The following is an 18,176-nucleotide window of genomic DNA, read 5'->3' as shown; positions in this document are numbered from 1 at the left end:
AATTATCGAATCATAGAATTGGGAGGGACCCTGAGGATCATCTAGTCCAATCCCCTGCAATGGAGGACTATGTAGCTGTCTCATTTTGGTATCGAACCTGTGACCTTGACATTATCAGCACCACATTCGAACCAACTGAGCTATCTGTAGGCTGATGGTTCTTCAAATTTATCACCAAATAGCCCAAACAGTAAAAAGTTGTGTTGTGAGAAAATTATTGCACAGAATGCACAATTCAGTGTGAGGTTGAGCAGTAGTTTGGAATGTGCTTAATTGTGAAAAATTGTCTTTTGGAGCATATCCTTTGCTATGTCGGGACTGCACAGTGACTGAAGAAGGATGTATTGGAGTTCAAGGCTCTGACCGGATTTGCATAGCTGACCCTGAACTGGAAAGTTGCAATATAGCCAATGCCTATGAAGGTAAGAAACCTCACCCTCATTCTTTAGATTCACTGTTCTCTGTGTTCATGCCTGATCTGTGTTGAGGACAAAGAAACTGGACTGTGTTATACTCTGGATAGTTAATATGACTAAAGTGGCTCACTGCATCTTTTCCTCTTCTTTTTCTGGCTCATTTTAGAGGGGAAACTAATCTGGACAAAGGTTGGCTGTGGGCCAAAAGAAGCATGTGATACCAAACAGCAGGTGACCAAACATATCCATGTTGAATTCAAATGTTGCGAAGAATCAAAACCTTCAATAGGCCTTGATTTCTGCAATGACGGGTTATAAATGAGGTAAAACTAGCCAATGGAAGATTTGCAACATAGCTAAACATGTTAGCCACCTCCTCTTATTTTGGCATCACAACAGAGGACCCACAGGAGCAGTTAGCACTTTTCATATATGTATGTAATTAAAGTTGAAAAATTGTAGGATATAGCATACAGATGAACTGAGTTTCCAACAGTCATTTACATGGATCAACGCATGTTTCATAAAGTATGCATTTAATGTTCTTATGTTCTTTAAAGTCAATATGATGTTCTTTTGTCACAAAATATTATCCTGTGCGATAAAAGGGAGCCCAACTAGTAAGAGAGCTCCTGGAATTCACATTCCAAAATAAAAATAGCCCAAGAGAAAGCCAATTTTTCATTGACATCTTTATTTTGGACTAAGCTGTGAAGAGTGAAGGCTGGTCTTATTAATGTCAGAAGATCCCTGCTGGATCAGAAAGAAAATGAATATCTAGTTCAGTATTCTGTTTCCCACTGTGGCCAAGCAGATGCCTCTGGGAGCATAACATGGAGGCAGTCGCTGTCTCCCACTGTTGATCATTAGCAACTGATAACATGAGCTAATCTGTCCCAGGCCATGGAAATACTATATAGATATAGACATCTGCCTTGGTCTGACCACCCCTGGAATACTGCCACCAATTCTGGGCACCACAATTGAAGGTTGTTGACAAGCTGAGACATGTGTAGAGGAGGGCAACCAATGTGATAAAGGATCTGGAAACTCGGCCTTTATTAGGCTTTGGGGAATCAGATCCCTCTCATGGTGGCAGCAAAGAAGCCAAGAAAAACAAAGAAAAGTTCTTACCAATTAGTTTATTCAATAATCACAATAGGTTAAGGACACCTTCTGGTGAGACTAAAACACTCAAGGATGATGTGCTGTAAGGCCCTAAATTATTACACTGGTCAACAACAAATTTGTTGTCTGCGTTTTTTCAGTTGATTTAGGATGAATCTGATGTGCTGAATCCGAAAATCACATTGGTTTTGCTCAATCAGGTCAAGTTTTTGAGTTATGGCCACATGTCTTTTTTTACGTTTTTGTTCACATGTACGCTTGTGTGGAGCATTTTAGAAGAAGTTGGTGGGGGTAAAATGCCATGTCGAATAATTGTTTTGATTGGAAATGATTATTTTAATGACAAGAAGTATTCAGGTCCGATAGTTCTGGGTGATTATGTCGAAAAGGGATCAGTTTGAAGTCATAAAACCTCCGTTTTTTCTCGGAAGAGAAGGACTTGGTGTACTGTGCAGATATTGCGCAGCTTCTGCTCAAGCTTGGAGTGCCACAGTATGAACCCAAAGATTGGAGACTGTTCATTGACAGCACCAAGTGATCACTGAAATGTGTTCTGCTACACAATGGCAACCAGTTTGCCTCTATACCCCTGGCTCACTCGACTACACTGAAGGAGAACTATGAAGCGGTGAAGTATGTGCTGAAGAAAATTGGTTATGATGAGCATAAGTGGTTTATTTGTGTTGACCTGAAGATGGCGAACTTTTTGTTGGGACAACAGTCTGGCTTCACCAAGTACCCATGTTTTCTGTGCATGTGGGATAGTAGGGACCGTGTTCAGCATTACACGAAGAAGGACTGGCCTGTGTGGGAGGAATTGGTGCCTTCCAAAAAATGTAACGTCATCAACGACCCTCTGGTGGACAGAGACAGAATACTCTTCCCACCGCTGCACATCAAGCTCGGCTTAATCAAGCAGTTGACCAAGGCTCTGGACAAGGATGGTGACTGCTTCACTTACTTGTGCCAGGCTTTTCCAGGATTGACCATGGAGAAGTTAAAAGCTGGCATCTTTGATGGTCCTCAGATCCGTCAGCTCATCAGAGATCCAGAGTTCGGAAACTCAATGAACGAAGTGGAACTGGAAGCGTGGAAGGCATTTGTTCTGGTAGTGAAGAACTTTCTTGGCAACAATAAGGCCAGAAACTACGCAGAAGTTGTCAACAACATGCTGACAAGCATAGAGGTGGACTGGCTCTACCTGACCTAAATTTATATTACTATGCTGTCTGTCTAAATTGGCTAAAAGAGTGGATTGTATTAAAAGATGGTAATTTGTTAGATCTAGAAGGGTTTAATAACCGTTATGGTTGGCATGCGTATTTAGCTTATGAAAAAGGGAAAGTATACAGGGGATTTATGAATCACGTCATAAGGAAATCATTATATAAACCATGGACAAAATATAAGGATCTCCTAGAACCGAAAACACCATGGTGGGCATCACCTGTAGGAGCAATTACAATAAAATATATGTAGTTACAGATAGGTAGCCGTGTTGGTCTGCCATAGTCAAAACAAAAAAAAATTTTTCCTTCCAGTAGCACCTTAAAGACCAACTAAGTTAGTTCTTGGTATGAGCTTTCGTGTGCATGCACACTTCTTCAGTTTTTTGTTTTTTTTTGAATAAAATATATATATATGGAATTAGAATGGGCCACATATAAAGATCTGATTAGGGGGAAAGACAATAAATTGGTAATTAAAGATTATGAGGAAATAAAACAACACCTTATGGGTTGGATCCAATACCATTAATTGCATGAAGTGTCTGTTCTTAACCTGAAGCTGTTCCTAATCTGAAGCACCACTTTAGCTAATGGGGCCTCCTGCTGCTGCTGATGCCGTGCCGCCGGAGCACGATTTCTGTTCTCATCCTGAAGCAAAGTTCTTAACCTGAAGCATTATTTCTGAGTTAGTGGAGTCTGCAACCTGAAGCGTATGTAACCTGAAGCGTATGTAACCCGAGATACCACTGTATTTATTTCTGCAACACAAAAATCAAAGAAGTGCATATGTGGTGGAAATGTCTAGATGTTAAATCAATATGGTTTGTGGTATATATAGCTGCATATGATCACTGAAAACCTCAACTTTCCCCTAAACCTATGAATGTCCCCCTCCTACCAATTTGTTGCTTAGAAATAGGTAATGAGATTGTTTGAATGTTTTCAAGAAGATGAGAGAGAGAGAGAGAGAGAGAGAGAGAGAGAGAGAGAGAGAGAGAGAGAATGAATGAATATAAAAGTTGGAAGAAACAGAAATGCACATCATGTACACAAAAGGAAAAAAATCCATATAATACTGAATGCCTGTGTAGGACACACACACACACACACACACACACACACACACACACACACACAAACGAGCATTAACATCTAATAGTAAGGAAAATACAAGTAACATACCAAACAATTAGCAACCTTGCTCCCTGCCCCCATTCTGAAAATAAGAAAACACAAGGCATCCAAACACCTGGAGGGCATGATGCTGGCAACTATTGCTGCTGTATAGATTTCTTATTTCCCTCAAGCAAGCTTTTAAATCAAATTTTATACCACTGATCATTTAACTGAAGTGTGTCCACAATGTTATTGTTGCAGAGATGGTCACGGGTGGAATGGACTCAGATATAGCTCATACAAAACAGGCCCCCTGTCACTTCAGTGTTACACTTTGGGTTCATTTTCTTTCCAGTCAATGCCCACTGGACTCTCTATTTATGCAGTCAATGGGGACAGAAAGCTTCTGTACACATGCCAGTAAGGGGATAAAGCAAGCAGGTTGTCCCGTCTTGGCAGGAGGGAGTGAAAATCATTGTTCCTCCTTTGAAGAACCTAGAGCTTTACTGTGGCGCACAGAATCCTCCTGATTCCAATATGTCCCCCATTCTTCCAGTCCTGCTCCTTGTTATCTGTGCTTTTCTCTGCCTTCCACATGAAGGTAAGTTCCTTCTCCCAGGGCTGAAAGAAGGCAGTTCACTCAAGGTATCATAGACAAAAGCATTTAAAAAAGAGAAATGCATGCAGTGGTAATGCTTGCACCAGCGGTAGCACATAAGGGAAGCATGCTGCAGGTGGTGGCAGCACTGCAGCTGCTGGGGAGGAGATGGTTTAGGGCAAGGAGGCAGGGAGGTCAAGGAGCTGGTGGTGACGCCTGAGGGTGGTCATGCACTTCCAGGCTGCAACAGTAACTGAGCACTCACTGCAACCTTGACCCACCATGTCCCAGTCCCAGTGAGTGCTACACACATGATCCAAAGTCCTTTAACCTGTGTTGTAAAAGTTGCATTATAGAATGAGAGAGGGACACCATTCCACTGTCAAACAGCTCTTACCATCAGACGTTTTCCCCCTGATGTTTAGTCAGAGTCTCCTTTCTTAAAACTTGAAGACATTGGTTTGAATCCTACCCTCCAGAGCAGGAGAAAACAGTTTGTTTCCTCATTTCCATGTGACATCTCTTAAGACATTGGAAGATGGCTATCATATCTCGTCTCAGTCTCCTCTTTTCCAGGCAAAACATAACAAGCTCCTTCAAACGCTCCTCGTAAGGCTTGGGTTCCCATTCAGTGATAATCTAATCTTAAAGGGCACCAAATAGTTGATATTTTGCATCCATTCAGCCAGCATTATCCCTAATTTAAGGATTCTGCAGTGCATGGTCATATGGAGAACTGCAGTGACTTCAAAGAATAGATTATTGCACACCTAGATATGTATAGGTGCAGCCAAAATCTACCTCTGCAGTGCCTTTCTGCTCCACAGTTGCAGGCCTTGTGCATTTGTGAAACACTGGAGAAAACTTGTATTGACCCCATCGTACATACAATCACATTAACGTGGCCTTTTGTGTTTTATCAATATCCTCATATGCATCTATAGCACAGGGAAGCAGGCAGACAAGGTGGCAAATGAAGTATAGGTTGTGAAAGTTGTGGCAATGCTTGATAGATGACTCAGTTTCACTCCAGAAATCACATCGCCAAAATCTGAAAATAATATGAATGGTTTTGATGCTTTGTTGAAATTGTTTTATTGTTTATATTAATTACATTTGGATCTCATCATTGATCTTATGATTATAAAGCACTTAAAAGCCACTATGGCATGGACACAGGATAAATAGATGATAGATTTCTAGATAATAGAGATAGATATAGATGATAGATGATAGATAGATAGACAGATAATCATCGTCATCTTGCTCTGCTGTAGCTGTATTTGTGTGTAGCAGTTGCCTTTAATTTTTTTCAAAAAAAACCTTGAAAACTCTGTATCAAATAAACGGAAGAAGAGAATATAGAAAAAGGTGACCATAAGCAGAAGATCCTATACATGCTTCAATTTGCAGTCATTCTTCAGGTTGTTTTTAGTTCCTGTCTACAGATCCTCATTGCAGAAGTCTCTGTCATCACAGCAGATATGTCGAGCCTCATATCCATCAGTATTGGTGCCGGTGTTGCAAACTCCAGATTCCTTTGGCTTGCAGCCCAGAATTTTCTGCTGAACTTTCCCATCTATTATGGTGACAGGCAGAATGCAAGTAGAGAGAGAAAAGGAGAAAACATTTATATTTATGCTCTCTGGACACAGAGGCTACTACACCTCACATCTACAGTTTACAACAAATGAAGTCCTCTCCTGGGTCTTCATTCTCCCCACTTGTGAGTGTGGTAAAACTATCAGCCATGCTAATTACAGGATCCAGGTTGTGCCACAGTTGTGAATCAGTTGGCACACTGGCAGGGCTTTTTTCAGCAGTAACACCTCTGGGCCCATAGTACCTCTGACTCATGAGAAGACTGTCTTTGGAGCACAAAGGGGACATCCTCTGTGGGCTCTGAAAAGGGTTTTCTCATGAGCTGGAGGTGCAGCGGGGCTTTGATGAGGCTTTTCAGCTTCCTGGCTAACAGCTGATGCGCAGGAAGAAGCCACGCTGGGCGTCACTCTGCAAGCCGCTCTGTACCTGTGGCTCGCATGCGCCTGTCAGAGAGGCAAGGCTGCATGCAGGAGGGACAGTTGCAGCTTGCAGAGCTGACATGCAGGGAGGCTTCTTCCCTGCACGTCTGCTCTGCCCATCCCCTCACAGCCCTGCCTCTCCAGCTCGTACATGTAAGCAGGAGGGACAGGGCTGCATTCCCGGACTATTTTTGTGGGGAAAGCTGCACTGCACACCAGTATGATGAACAAGCATGCAGAGCAAATGGTTTGCATATGGAAGGTCTCCAGTTAAAATAGATCAGGTAGAGGGTGATCTGAAGGACACTCAGGAGTTGCTCTTAGCTAGTGCCCAATAATGGATCATTGCTCAGTTTTGTGCCTATCCTTGAGTTTAGGAATGGTCAACTTGTTGTAGACTCCAGCTCCCACCAGCCCCAGCCAGCTTGGTCAATTGCAAAGGCCAATAGGAACTGTAGTACAACAAATCTGGAGCTTCACCTTTTCTCCATCTTTGCAAAATACCATGGGGGCTCTTCCAGAATGCAGGACCTTAGACACACTTATGGTTTCCACCACAGGAAACAAAATTCCAAAAGGAGAAAGGACTGTAATAATATGGAATTTCTGCAGCAAGAAATATTGATGAAATTTTCATGGCCAGCATCGTGTCCCTGATTGCCATGTTAGTATAGCAGCATAGGTTTCCTTATAAAGGTATTTCTGTGATATATTATACCACCCTTCATAATTATATGCAATGGGGAAATGTAGAACTCTTACCTTTGGTCACTGTGTAGGCATGGCACACTTGTGTTTCAGGGTTTGCTGAGCATGTAGCTGGAGGGCGACATGGACTCCCTTCAGATGGGGCCATGCAAAGTCGACATGTCAATGCATCTGCATCAAAAGGGAGAACCTCAAGGTTATCAGAATACCAGTCTTGAAAGTCAGGTGATAATAAATGGGTAATCAATGTATAAGAACACAAGAAGAGCCTGTTAGTTCAGGCCAATGGCCCAGCTGGTCCAGCACCCTGTTCTCACAGAGGCCCAACAGATCCCTTTGGGAAGTTCACAAGTAGGACGTGAGCTCAATAGCACTTCAGCCACTGGTGAATCCCCTGCTATTTGGAGACATATTGCCTCTGAGTCCCTCTCAGACTCCAAAATACCAACCTTGAACCTCAAGTGTAATTTATGTAGAAGAACCTCAGAAGAGCTCTGCTGGATCAGGAGAGTGGCCCATTGAGTTCAGCATCCTCTTCTCACAGTGCCTGACCAGATGCCCACAAGTAGGACCTGAGCTCCACAGCACTTTCTGTTACGAAAAAGGAGCAATGCTGCTGAGTGCTCCAGATGGCTGGAAAGCCAAACAGGATATTGATGTTATGGGACTGTACCGTGGGAACAAGGGACAGTCTATTCTGTGCACTGAGCACCGGATGTTAGCTCAGAGTGTCACATGACCCTGTACCAGAAGTACATGGGTGGAGTTATTCTCTCTCTGCTGTGGCTGCTGAGGAGTGCAGACATGTTCTTTTCTGCACTGCTGGAAAGACAGAAATAAAGGCATGTAAATACATTTCTGTCTGTCTCTCTCCCCTCCCTGGGGATGGCAGGGAGTGAGGGAGGAGGGATGGTTGTGTTCTTCTCACGTTCGTGAGGAGGATCAGCCGATAGAGACCTCGCCTTGTCTTGCCGGGAGCCGCTGACGGGGAGGTCAACAGGGAATCAAAGCCGGGCACCTGGAGAGTGCCAAATTCCTCTGACATGGCTTTGAAGATCCCGACACTTTCTTCACTTGTGATTGCCAACAACTGGTTATCAAAGGTTTATTGCTTCCATCTGAAAAACCTTCTCCCAGCACTGGGGAAAGGAACTTACCTCCAGGAGGAAGGAAGAGGCTAACACAGATACCAAGGAGCAGCATTTGAACCATGAGGGACATCTTGCCACAGCAGAGCTCTTGGTTACAGAGGAGGCAATGGTGATCTCCACTCACTTCTACTGGGGCGAACAAGCAGCTTCCTTTTATCCATTTGATGATGTGCTTGCCCAGATACCCTTAAGTGCACTCCATCCTTATCAGATACAGAGGGTCCCATGGGCAATGGCTTGCAAAATAACAATTGCACATTGTAATGATCACATTCTAATGAGCATGAAGCCATCAACATATGTACAGATCAGGGATTCAGATTGTAGTAACCAGTTGCAAAACCAGGAAGCTAGGAAGCATTCAAGCAAATATCTTCAGTAGTCTATGCCAGGCTTGTCCAACTCCCAAAAGACTGTGATCTACTCCCAGTATAAAAAAACTGGCAGTGATCTACCCATTGTCATTGCACAGAGTTTTTTTTTAGCTTTTCCCTTGTAACTTTTTGAACATGATAATGATCCCGTGATCTACCAGGATCAGCCGGGGATCTACATGTAGGTCACGATCTACTGGTTGGACATCCCTGGCCTATGCAATTCCATAGAAGGAATCAAAAACAGCTAGCGAGGCCAACTTTGAAACACCTGTGGTTGTAGAATGGGTTTTCCCTATGTTTAGATGTATGCTATACATTGACAGCACTCTTATACTACTTTGGGTTTGAGAATCCTCGAAACTGTAGCTATTTAAGAGTGCTGGGAATTGTAGCACTGTGAGGTCAACACCCTTAAGAAACTACAGTTCTTGGGGAAGCCATGGCTGTTTAAGTGGTGTAGGAGTTCTTTAAATGTATGGTGTTGCTGCAACCTCTGTTAAATGAGAGAAAAACATCATACTGCTCTTGGGTCTGCCCAATACATCATCTCTGGCTGTCCACAGTCATGAAATGGGCAGCCAACAAGGGTTGTGTTTATCATTGTTTTCAAAGTGAAAATGTCTCTAACTAATATTTATAAAAGTTAACTATCCAGTATTGCAATCTCCGAAATTTCATTCCCATTCAGCAACTTTATTTATTTCGTTATTGTTTTGTTTATGAATTGCTTCCTATGAGGCATCTCATGGAGATTTACCATTGCAAATTGCTTCATTTTGCAATGTCAAGAGGGTAGACCAAAAATACCAAGCTACACTGCTTGGGACCTCACAGAAGATTCCATTGCCCAATTTGGCATGGTGATTCCTGGGACTAAGGAAGGGGTTTTGTTCTATAATTGGAAACCATTGGACTTCATTTTAAATCAAGATGGTGAGCTGAACCTTCCAAAACTGTAAAACAATCTGATACGAAACTAATGTTGGGATAGCGCCAGGGGTCAAAGAATCTTAAAATGTGAGAGTTGGAGGGAACCACATGGATCATCTGCCCAATGTGGAGTTCACATCCATGATCCTGAGATTAAGAATTCCCTGTTCTACCAACTGAGGTAGCAGCGTCAATAGGTCTCTCACCATGGGTTATTGCCCCCATGGCAATGTGTCTCCCCACCATACAAGGTTTAAAAAGCCCTTGTTAAATGTTAGCCCTGCTTCCAATTGATTTTGGGGACCAGACCCTGGTTGAGAGTTCCCTGGATCAGCCCAGATCAAGGAGAAAAGTCAGATACTGTTTCTTAGGCAGGGGGGAGAGAGATAACATGAATAAATTCACTCCAGATGAAATACCGATATCAACTTGGATGAAGATATCCACTAAGAAGGGTAGTTCAAAGTGGAATGTTTTGAGTAGGTGCTAAAAAGACAATAGAGAAGACACTTGTCAGATATATAATGGTAGGAAGTGCTGCTATCTTCCATGAAGACTTTGTGAAGATATCTGGCATATTGATTTCTGAAATGTAGGAGCTGTTTTTTGTCTACATTTGGAAAGTGTTGAATGCCATTTTGGATCAAGATGGCAGACTAGACTGTTCCAAACTACACTAATTTGGACACCTCTGAAGAGGCATTCACCCAGTGTGGCATGATGCTGCCCAAGGTGGAAGAAAAGATATTTATTTGGTTGGAGAATCATATCACAAAATTAAAATAAGTGTAAATTTCCAGGGATAGTTCTTTTAAGGTTCACATCTTGTCTTAGAATGTACAAAACAGTGTCGTCCTCCCCTCACTTCGGTGTTACATTCTGTGTTCATTTTCTTTCCAGTCAGTGCCCACTGAACTCCCTATGTCCACAATTAATGGGGACAGAATGCTTCTGTACACATGCCAGTAAAGGGATAAAAGAAGCAGGTTGTCCTGTCTTGTTGGCAGGGAGTGGACATCATTATGTCTCCTTTGAAGAACCTAGAATTTTACTGTGGCGCACAGAACCCTCCTGATTCCAATATGTCCCCCAGGGTTCCGCTCCTGCTCCTTGTTATCTGTGCTTTTCTCTTCCTTCCACATGAAGGTAAGTTCCTTCTCCCAGAGCTGAAAGAAGGCTGTTCACTCAAGGTATCATAGACAAAAGCATTTAAAAAAGAGAAAGGGGACAATAGTAACTCATTTCAATACATAGGAAAGCATGAGCAAACCTCAGCCGTGGTTCTGAAACGTGATCTTACTTAGGGGGCACGATGAGGCAGGTGTCAGCAGGAGGGTGCTGCAGGTGTAAATGACTTTCAGACTTTGAAAAGCTGGCATCACTGGGTCAAGTTCATCCATTTTGTTCAATTAAGCTAAATAGTTTTAACAGGATTTTGAAAAAATGTGCAATTAATGTTTAGTGTCTGAATTGTATTGTGCTATTATCTTCCTTGATGGGTTGTGCTGTTCTGAAAGGGAACAGCTCTGACACAGACTTTGAAAAGCTGGCATCAAGTTTATCCATTTTGTTGAATTAATTAAACTAAATAGTTTTATTGGATATTGTGGGGAAATGTGCAATTAATAGTTAGTGTCATGAATTGTATTGTGCTATGATCTTCCTTGGTGGGTTGTGCTCTTCTGAATGATGTTTTTTAAAGGGATGGGGATATTGCAGATAAGTTTATAGAACCAAGGGGGGGCGTGGCACAAAACAAGTTTGTGAACCATAGTGCATGCACTGATGGATTTCTTTGCATACTGTCCAGGTGAAAAGTCTGCCTGCAGTAATGCTGAGGAAATGGTTTGAGGCAAAGAGGCTGGGAGGTCCAGAAGCTGGTGGTGACCCCCTGAGGGTGGTCATGCACTTCCAAGTTACAACAAACAGCAAATGAGCTCTCACTGGAATCTTGACCCACCATGTCCCAGTGAGTGCCACATGCATGATCCAAAGACCTTTAACTTGTGTTGTAGAAGTTGCATTGCTAATGAATCATAGAGTTGGAGGATACCCAAGGATCATCTAGTCCAACCCCTTGCAATGCAGGCATCTCAGCTAAAGCATCCATGACAGATGGCCATCCAACTTCTGCTTAAAAACCTCTAAGCAAAGAGAGTCCACAACTTCCCGAGGGAGACTATTCCACTGTTGAACAGCTCTTACAGTCAGAAAGTTCTTCCTGATGTTTAGTTAGAGTCTCATTTCTTGTAACTTGAAGCCATTGGTTCGAATCCTACTCTCCAGAGCAGGAGAAAATAAGCTTGTTCCTATTTCCATGTGACAGCTCTTAAGACATTTGAAGATGGCTAACATATCTCATCTCAGTCTCATCTTTTCCAAGCTAAACCTACCAAGCGCCTTCAAAAGCTCCTCATAAGGCCCATTCAGTGACTTCACAAGCACATAATCTAATCTTAAAGGGCGTCAAATAGTTAATATTTTGCATCCATTCAGCCAGCATTATCCTTAATTTAAGGATTCTGCACTGCATGTTCATATGGCAAACTTCAGTAACTTCAAAGAATAGATTATTCGTTCATTGTCACTTGAGGTCAAGCTTGGTATTATAATCAGGATGATTTGTCTTTCGAAGTTGATACGCTGCAATGTCGGGAAAGCTCCTCCAGTCCATCGGAAGAATTTTTGCCTCCTCGTGCCTGTGAAGCTGATCCTGAAAGGCAAACCTGCCATGCCCTAAAGGTGTACCTTAGTAAGTAATAATAATAATAATAATAATAATAATAATAATAATAATAATAATAATGATAATTTATTATTTGTACCCCGCCCATCTGGCTGGGTTTCCCCAGCCACTCTGGGCGGCTTCCATAGAAACCAAAAATACACTAAAAGTAATCTAATCTTCCTCTTCTTTGGGCTTAATTATGGAGCAATAATGCCAATGCAAATTTCACTGACATCAAATTCCATGTTTACAGTTCCATCTGCTTCCCACAGTTTGGTACATATCTTGTTGCAGAGTACAGATGTACCTTGGTTTTTGAACAGCCTAGTTCTCGAATTTGTTGGCTCCCGAACGATCGAAACCTGGAAGTGACTGAAAGCTGAATGTCCGACAAGGCTTCCGCAGCTTCCGATTGGCTGCAGGAGCTTCCTGCAGCCAATCAGAAGCCACACTTTGGTTTTCAAATGCTTTGGAAGTCAAAAAGACTTCCGAAACAGATTCCATTTGACTTCCAAGGTATGACTGTTTGTCAAAACATCTGAGTCCAGGAAGGACAGCCATTTGCACACTGATGATTAATGATTCATTACTGTGCCCTTTGCATACTATGGAACTGGCTCTTCAGGGTTTCAGCAGAGGTCTTTTATAAGACCCACTACTTGATTTTCTCTTTTAATGTGGGGATGCAAGGGAATGAAATGTGGACTTTCTGTATGTGAGTTGTGCAACTGCCAGTGTCATAGCGGTACACCAGGTTGTTCCTCTCCCTCCGCATGGTGGTGCACTCACAGAACAGTGCTGGACTAAAATACTGTCTTGAATGGAATGGTGTTGGACACTCAAAAATGTATATCTTGCTATATAATGTTTTGGTAAGAATTGCGGCTAAAGAACAGCAGGTGGAGTGTGGAAACCAGGCAGGCCAGGTTACAGGTTGGCAGAGCAAGCAGTTGGGTGGTCCCAAGTGGGCATTCACATGTTCTCCATATTCCTGCTGCCACCCATTTTCCCACTTGCATGTGTGCACAAAAGGACATAGGAGGACATAGGAGCCAACTAAGTGGGGTCCAGGAGTGAGAGCTGGGCCGTAAAGAAGGCTGATCACCGAAGAATTGATACTTTTGAATTATGGTGCTGGAGGAGACTCTTGAGAGTCCCATGGACTGCAAGAAGATCAAACCTATCCATTCTGAAGGAAATCAGCCCTGAGTGCTCACTGGAAGGACAGATCGTGAGGCTGAGGCGCCAATACTCTGGGCCACCTCATGAGAAGAGGAGACTCCCTGGGAAAGACCCTGATGTTGGGAAAGATGGATGGCACAAGGAGAAGGGGACGACAGAGGACAAGATGGTTGGACAGTGTTCTCAAAGCTACGAACATGAGTTTGACCAAACTGCAGGAGGCAGTGGAAGACAGGAGTGCCTGACATGCTCTGGTCCATGGGGTCACGAAGAGTCGGACACGACAAAATCACAAAACAACAACGGGTGCCTGGGCACCACACCCACAAATTTTAAATGATCAGCCCCCCCCCCCAGTTTCTTTTTGGTGGTGCACACACTCCCTGTGGCATGTGCAAGTGACATCAGCAAACCACGGGGTGTGCTGACGTGTGCGCATGTGCACATGTGCACATGCCGCGGTAATGGTGGCACACCCTGGGCAACCAATGTTTCAGGTTCAAGGCAGTGCACCTGCAAACGATGTCAAGAAGGGAAGCCTGGGGTCCAAATGAATGGGTGGCCTGGCTGAATGAGAGAGAGGCCACGTGAAGGGAGTGGGCACCCAGCCAGGCAGGGTTGGTGAGCAATGCAAGCAGGGATAGCAGCACCTAGTATATATACCTATGAAAATATAAATGGAAATGCTTACTCATTTCCCCCCTCTTTCCATTCATTTTATTCTCTGCCATCACAGATGGTGATCTTCAAATACAAACACTAAGCTGCAGGACAAAGAAAGATGCAAAGTGCGGCACCTCAGAGCCCGCCCCGTTCCCAGACCAGTGGACCGAATTCTTCTGCTGCGAAGACAGTGACTTCTGCAATGACAAATTTCTCACGGCACTGGAAGCAGCTTGAAGATCCTCCACACATCAGCGCATGTGTGCATTGCCTGTGCCCTTTAGTTTTCCTTTGTCCCATGCTCATAGTGGTTAAAGGCATGACTCTGAGTGTGATTATGGCTCTGAGTGCGGAATTCTAAAGCATTTCCATTAAAATATATATATTCAAAAGTAAGATCTTAAGTGTCGTCCATGGCTACCAAGTTAACACCTTCAAAATGCAGACTCCCTTGGGGGGTGATGAACTCTCCCTCCTTGGAGGTTGGATGGCCATCTGTCATGTATGATATCTTCATTGGAGGGCATTGGACTAGATGCCCTATGGGGTCCCTTCCAACTCTACATTTCTAGGATTCTATGATACACCAGGACCTCAGTCCCATAAGCCAATCAATCTTGGGTTGCCAGAGGGTCTAATTTAGCCTGTGAGGCCATTCTTTCCAAACCATGCCCATCCATCCTTCAGCTGACATCATTGGTGAGATAGGAAGGGCAGGGCTTAATCATGCACTGGCTGTGCACCACGTTCCCAGCAGGAAAGAAGACTTCTGCTGCAAAACCATCAGGATTTAATCCCTGCTCCTCAACTGATGAACAAGTCCCTATTCTGAGCATTTGTTTTTGTATAGTAGCAAACAAAAGAATATTGGTTCCTTTAACCAGACTGGCACATCTTTGTCTTATAAAGAGCCATGTTTTTCTGTCCTTCCCACTCAAACTGGTACAGCTCCAAGGGTTCAACCAATCTAGCCTGACTATTACACGTTTTGGATAATTTGTCCCTCTTTTCATCCTTCCAATGAATTCAAGAAAGCATGAGCAATCCCTTCTTTTCCTTTCTCATTACAACTCTGTGAGGAATATTTGATTATTTTAATGTTATATTTAATGTTATATTTTGTATTTTAAAATTGTTGTAAGCCACCCTGGGACCTGAGTGAAGGAAGACAAAAATGAATTAATAGTAATAGAAATAGAGTTAATAACCACAGAGTTGTCATTGTAACTTAAACTAAAAGGTTTGTTGACTGATAACACTCAGTACAGAAACAATATATTAGGAAGAACAGGAAGAGAAACACAGATCCTTCAAAAGCATATCAATGTACTGCAAATCTGAACGATTCAATGTGCATAGTGAAACAAAGTAACAATAATTCATTATTAGAATGTGGATTAAATAAACAAATGAATGATTGATAAAGCAAGTGATTTTGATTCTGTTTAAATATTGTTTTCAACTGCCTTCCATATTTACCATGTTTGTGGGGGTGCTGTGACTATTAACATCCAACTTCTGGTGGCAGTATAAAGGCACTTCTGTTCTCAAACATTTACAGCGAAACCCAAATATTTGGAAACTGAGGATACTTATCCGGCCCAAATTTCTTCCTCTTATAGCATGTGTCACCATAGCAGGCATCACCACCCTCCTTCCATGGGAAGTAAACCAAACATTTCAAGCTACTAAAACAAGGAGTGTACAGGATGTGTCCCTGTTCTAGAAAGTAATGCTTATCTTATCTTGTCCCACAGTGTAGTTGGAGATTCCGTATTACACTTACGGTATTACACTTACAGACAATCTGCTTCTTTTGATCCCATTGAGGGCATGACTCCACAGGCACTTCAAGAGTCATTTTTCCTCTGCTAGTTGCATGAAGAGTGAGTCTAATGGGCTATGAAATCTCCTACATATCGGATGTTTCCCTTTTCCTCTCCATGGATTGTCAGTGGTCTGTTGGCATCTTGATGAGTATATCATTACCTGCATAATGAGTAGGCTTTGTTGGCTGAAGAGCTGCAAGTGGATTGTAAATCCACTACAGAGGTGATAATACATGGTTTGTGGTCATCCATCTGCCTCAAAAAACATATGGAATGTGCCTCTGAGGGTGAAGTCAAACTGCTGTGTTGGCAACAGTCAAGTGACCTCCCTGGGATGCAAGCAGTGCGTATGGAAGTCCTGGGCTGCCCAAATGACAAAACCCTCCTCTTGGCCTCGCTGGTGTGGTCCAAAGGAAAGCAGAGCTATATGTTTGGCACCAGCTTGACTGCAGGAGTTGCCAGAAGGAGCTATACAAGGTGCCATCCAACAGTCTTAGGGACTCCAAATTTGTATAGAGGTTACTCTCTAGGCCTTTTCTTTTCCAGAATATATTCTGCAAGGCAGCGGAGGTATCAGATCTTTCTTTCTGTTACATGGACTACCTTCCCAAGTCGATGAACCCACCTGCCCCCCACTTCCCTCAACACCATGTGCAGAAACTCCTGACACCATCCAAGATTAAGATCAGATGGTGCCTTCTTGGTACTTACATCACCCTCAGATGTTTGAGGGGTGGCAGCCCAGAAAACGGCATTATTTGCGATGTCCTATAAGCTTGGCATTATCAGTTTACCTACAATATTGACTAGACTGCTTCAGTCAGCAGAACTGGAAATGTTACAGGCACCACTTAATAATATCCGACTCAATCTTTTTGTGTGGTAACACCTTATACTTTGGAACTCCCTGTATTACAATCAGGCAGATGCCTTCACTGTACTTTTTTTGACTCCTGCTAAAAACATTTTTGTTTAGACGAGCCTATCCAAATGTTTAGGAAAATGGATGGAGGTTTTAATCTGTTTTTAGTCTTTTGTTTTAACTTTTCAAAAGTCTCAAATTATTGCTGTCAATTTTTTATTTTTGCTTTATCCTTTTTGTAAACCTCTTTGATGACTTTTTATGATGGAGAGGTGTAGGAACTTTATGAAATAAATCCATAAATAAAGTCATTTTCTTTGTAGTAGTAGTAGTAGTAGTAGTAGTAGTAGTAATAATAATAATAATAATAATAATAATAATAATAATAATAGATAGACAAAGACAAAGTCATTACTTTAACTTAAACTAAATGGTTTATTGACAGAAAATGCTCAGTAGAGACAACATTGTAGAAATAAGAGTAGGAAGAGAAGTATAAAGACAGATCCTTCAGAAGCCAATCAATCTACTGAAAATCTGAATGGTTCAATGTGCCTAAAAAAACAAAGTAGCAATAATTTGTGATAGGAATGGTGGATTAAATGAACAGAATAAAACTGAATGATTGGCAAAGGAAGTGCTTTTTATTTCATTCAAGCAGAGGTTTTAAACCTTTTTGAGTCCATGGCTCCCTTGACCAACTACATTCTTTCTGTTGCACCTCTGTGGGGCTCAGGAGCCCAGTTATATCACTCCTTGCCTGCAGAGCTTCCAGCCTCTCACCCTCTCTTGTGGAGTGTTCCCTCAGCCTCCTCTCCTCTCCCCTCTCCTTGGGAGTCCTCTGGGCAGTCGCAGCTGCCACCCCTGGTCTCTTAGCTGTCTGCCCCCTTCTGCAAAGAGAGGTGTCTCTGCTCCACAGGGGCCTGGGAAGTACTCCCTGGCCAGCCCCAGAGGCACCATTTGCCTGGGGAGCTAGTAGCCAGGGCTGCTGCAACAAACAGTTGTGCAAGCCTTTGGGAGGCAGAGAAGCAAGAGGGCATCAGAGGAGGGAGGGAGGGAAAGAGGGACAGAAGCCAGTGTTGTCAGTGGCACCCCTGACCATCAGTCAAGGCACCCCAGGGTCGAAACCCACCCAAATTTTATCCTGCCCAAGCTAGTTCCAAATTACTGGTGCTGTTTCCTAGCAGTTGGAACTATAGAGCATGTTAATTTAGGAGAAACTAATGTTGAATACCCAG

General features: G+C 42.9%; 1 protein-coding gene and 2 long non-coding RNA genes across 3 annotated transcripts; 2 read left to right on the top strand and 1 right to left on the bottom strand.

The window, feature by feature from the left end:
* The first annotated feature begins 284 nt into the window (after positions 1–284).
* LOC310759301 lies at positions 285–1,088 on the top strand. Its single transcript, XR_014546309.1, has 2 exons — positions 285–422; positions 583–1,088. It is a non-coding gene; the product is annotated as an uncharacterized lncRNA (long non-coding RNA).
* Positions 1,089–5,736: 4,648 nt separating this feature from the next.
* On the bottom strand, positions 5,737–8,558 carry LOC310758852. The gene is made up of 3 exons (XR_014546008.1): positions 8,374–8,558; positions 7,271–7,387; positions 5,737–6,066 (listed from the first exon to the last, which is right to left on the bottom strand). It is a non-coding gene; the product is annotated as an uncharacterized lncRNA (long non-coding RNA).
* Positions 8,559–10,556: 1,998 nt separating this feature from the next.
* Positions 10,557–15,672, top strand: LOC310758989 (uncharacterized protein). Its single transcript, XM_083605757.1, has 3 exons — positions 10,557–10,820; positions 12,310–12,426; positions 14,321–15,672. The coding sequence occupies exons 1-3, from the start codon at positions 10,697–10,699 to the stop codon at positions 14,482–14,484; spliced, it is 405 nt and encodes a 134-aa protein (XP_083461883.1). The 5' UTR covers positions 10,557–10,696; the 3' UTR covers positions 14,485–15,672.
* Positions 15,673–18,176: the final 2,504 nt, after the last annotated feature.

The sequence above is a fragment of the Podarcis filfolensis genome (genome assembly GCF_964270895.1).
Source record: "Podarcis filfolensis genome assembly, chromosome: 3".
Classification (NCBI taxonomy): Eukaryota; Metazoa; Chordata; class Lepidosauria; order Squamata; family Lacertidae; genus Podarcis; species Podarcis filfolensis.
The sequence above is the reverse complement of the archived record's forward strand: the minus strand, read 5'-3'. Positions and strand labels throughout refer to the sequence as shown.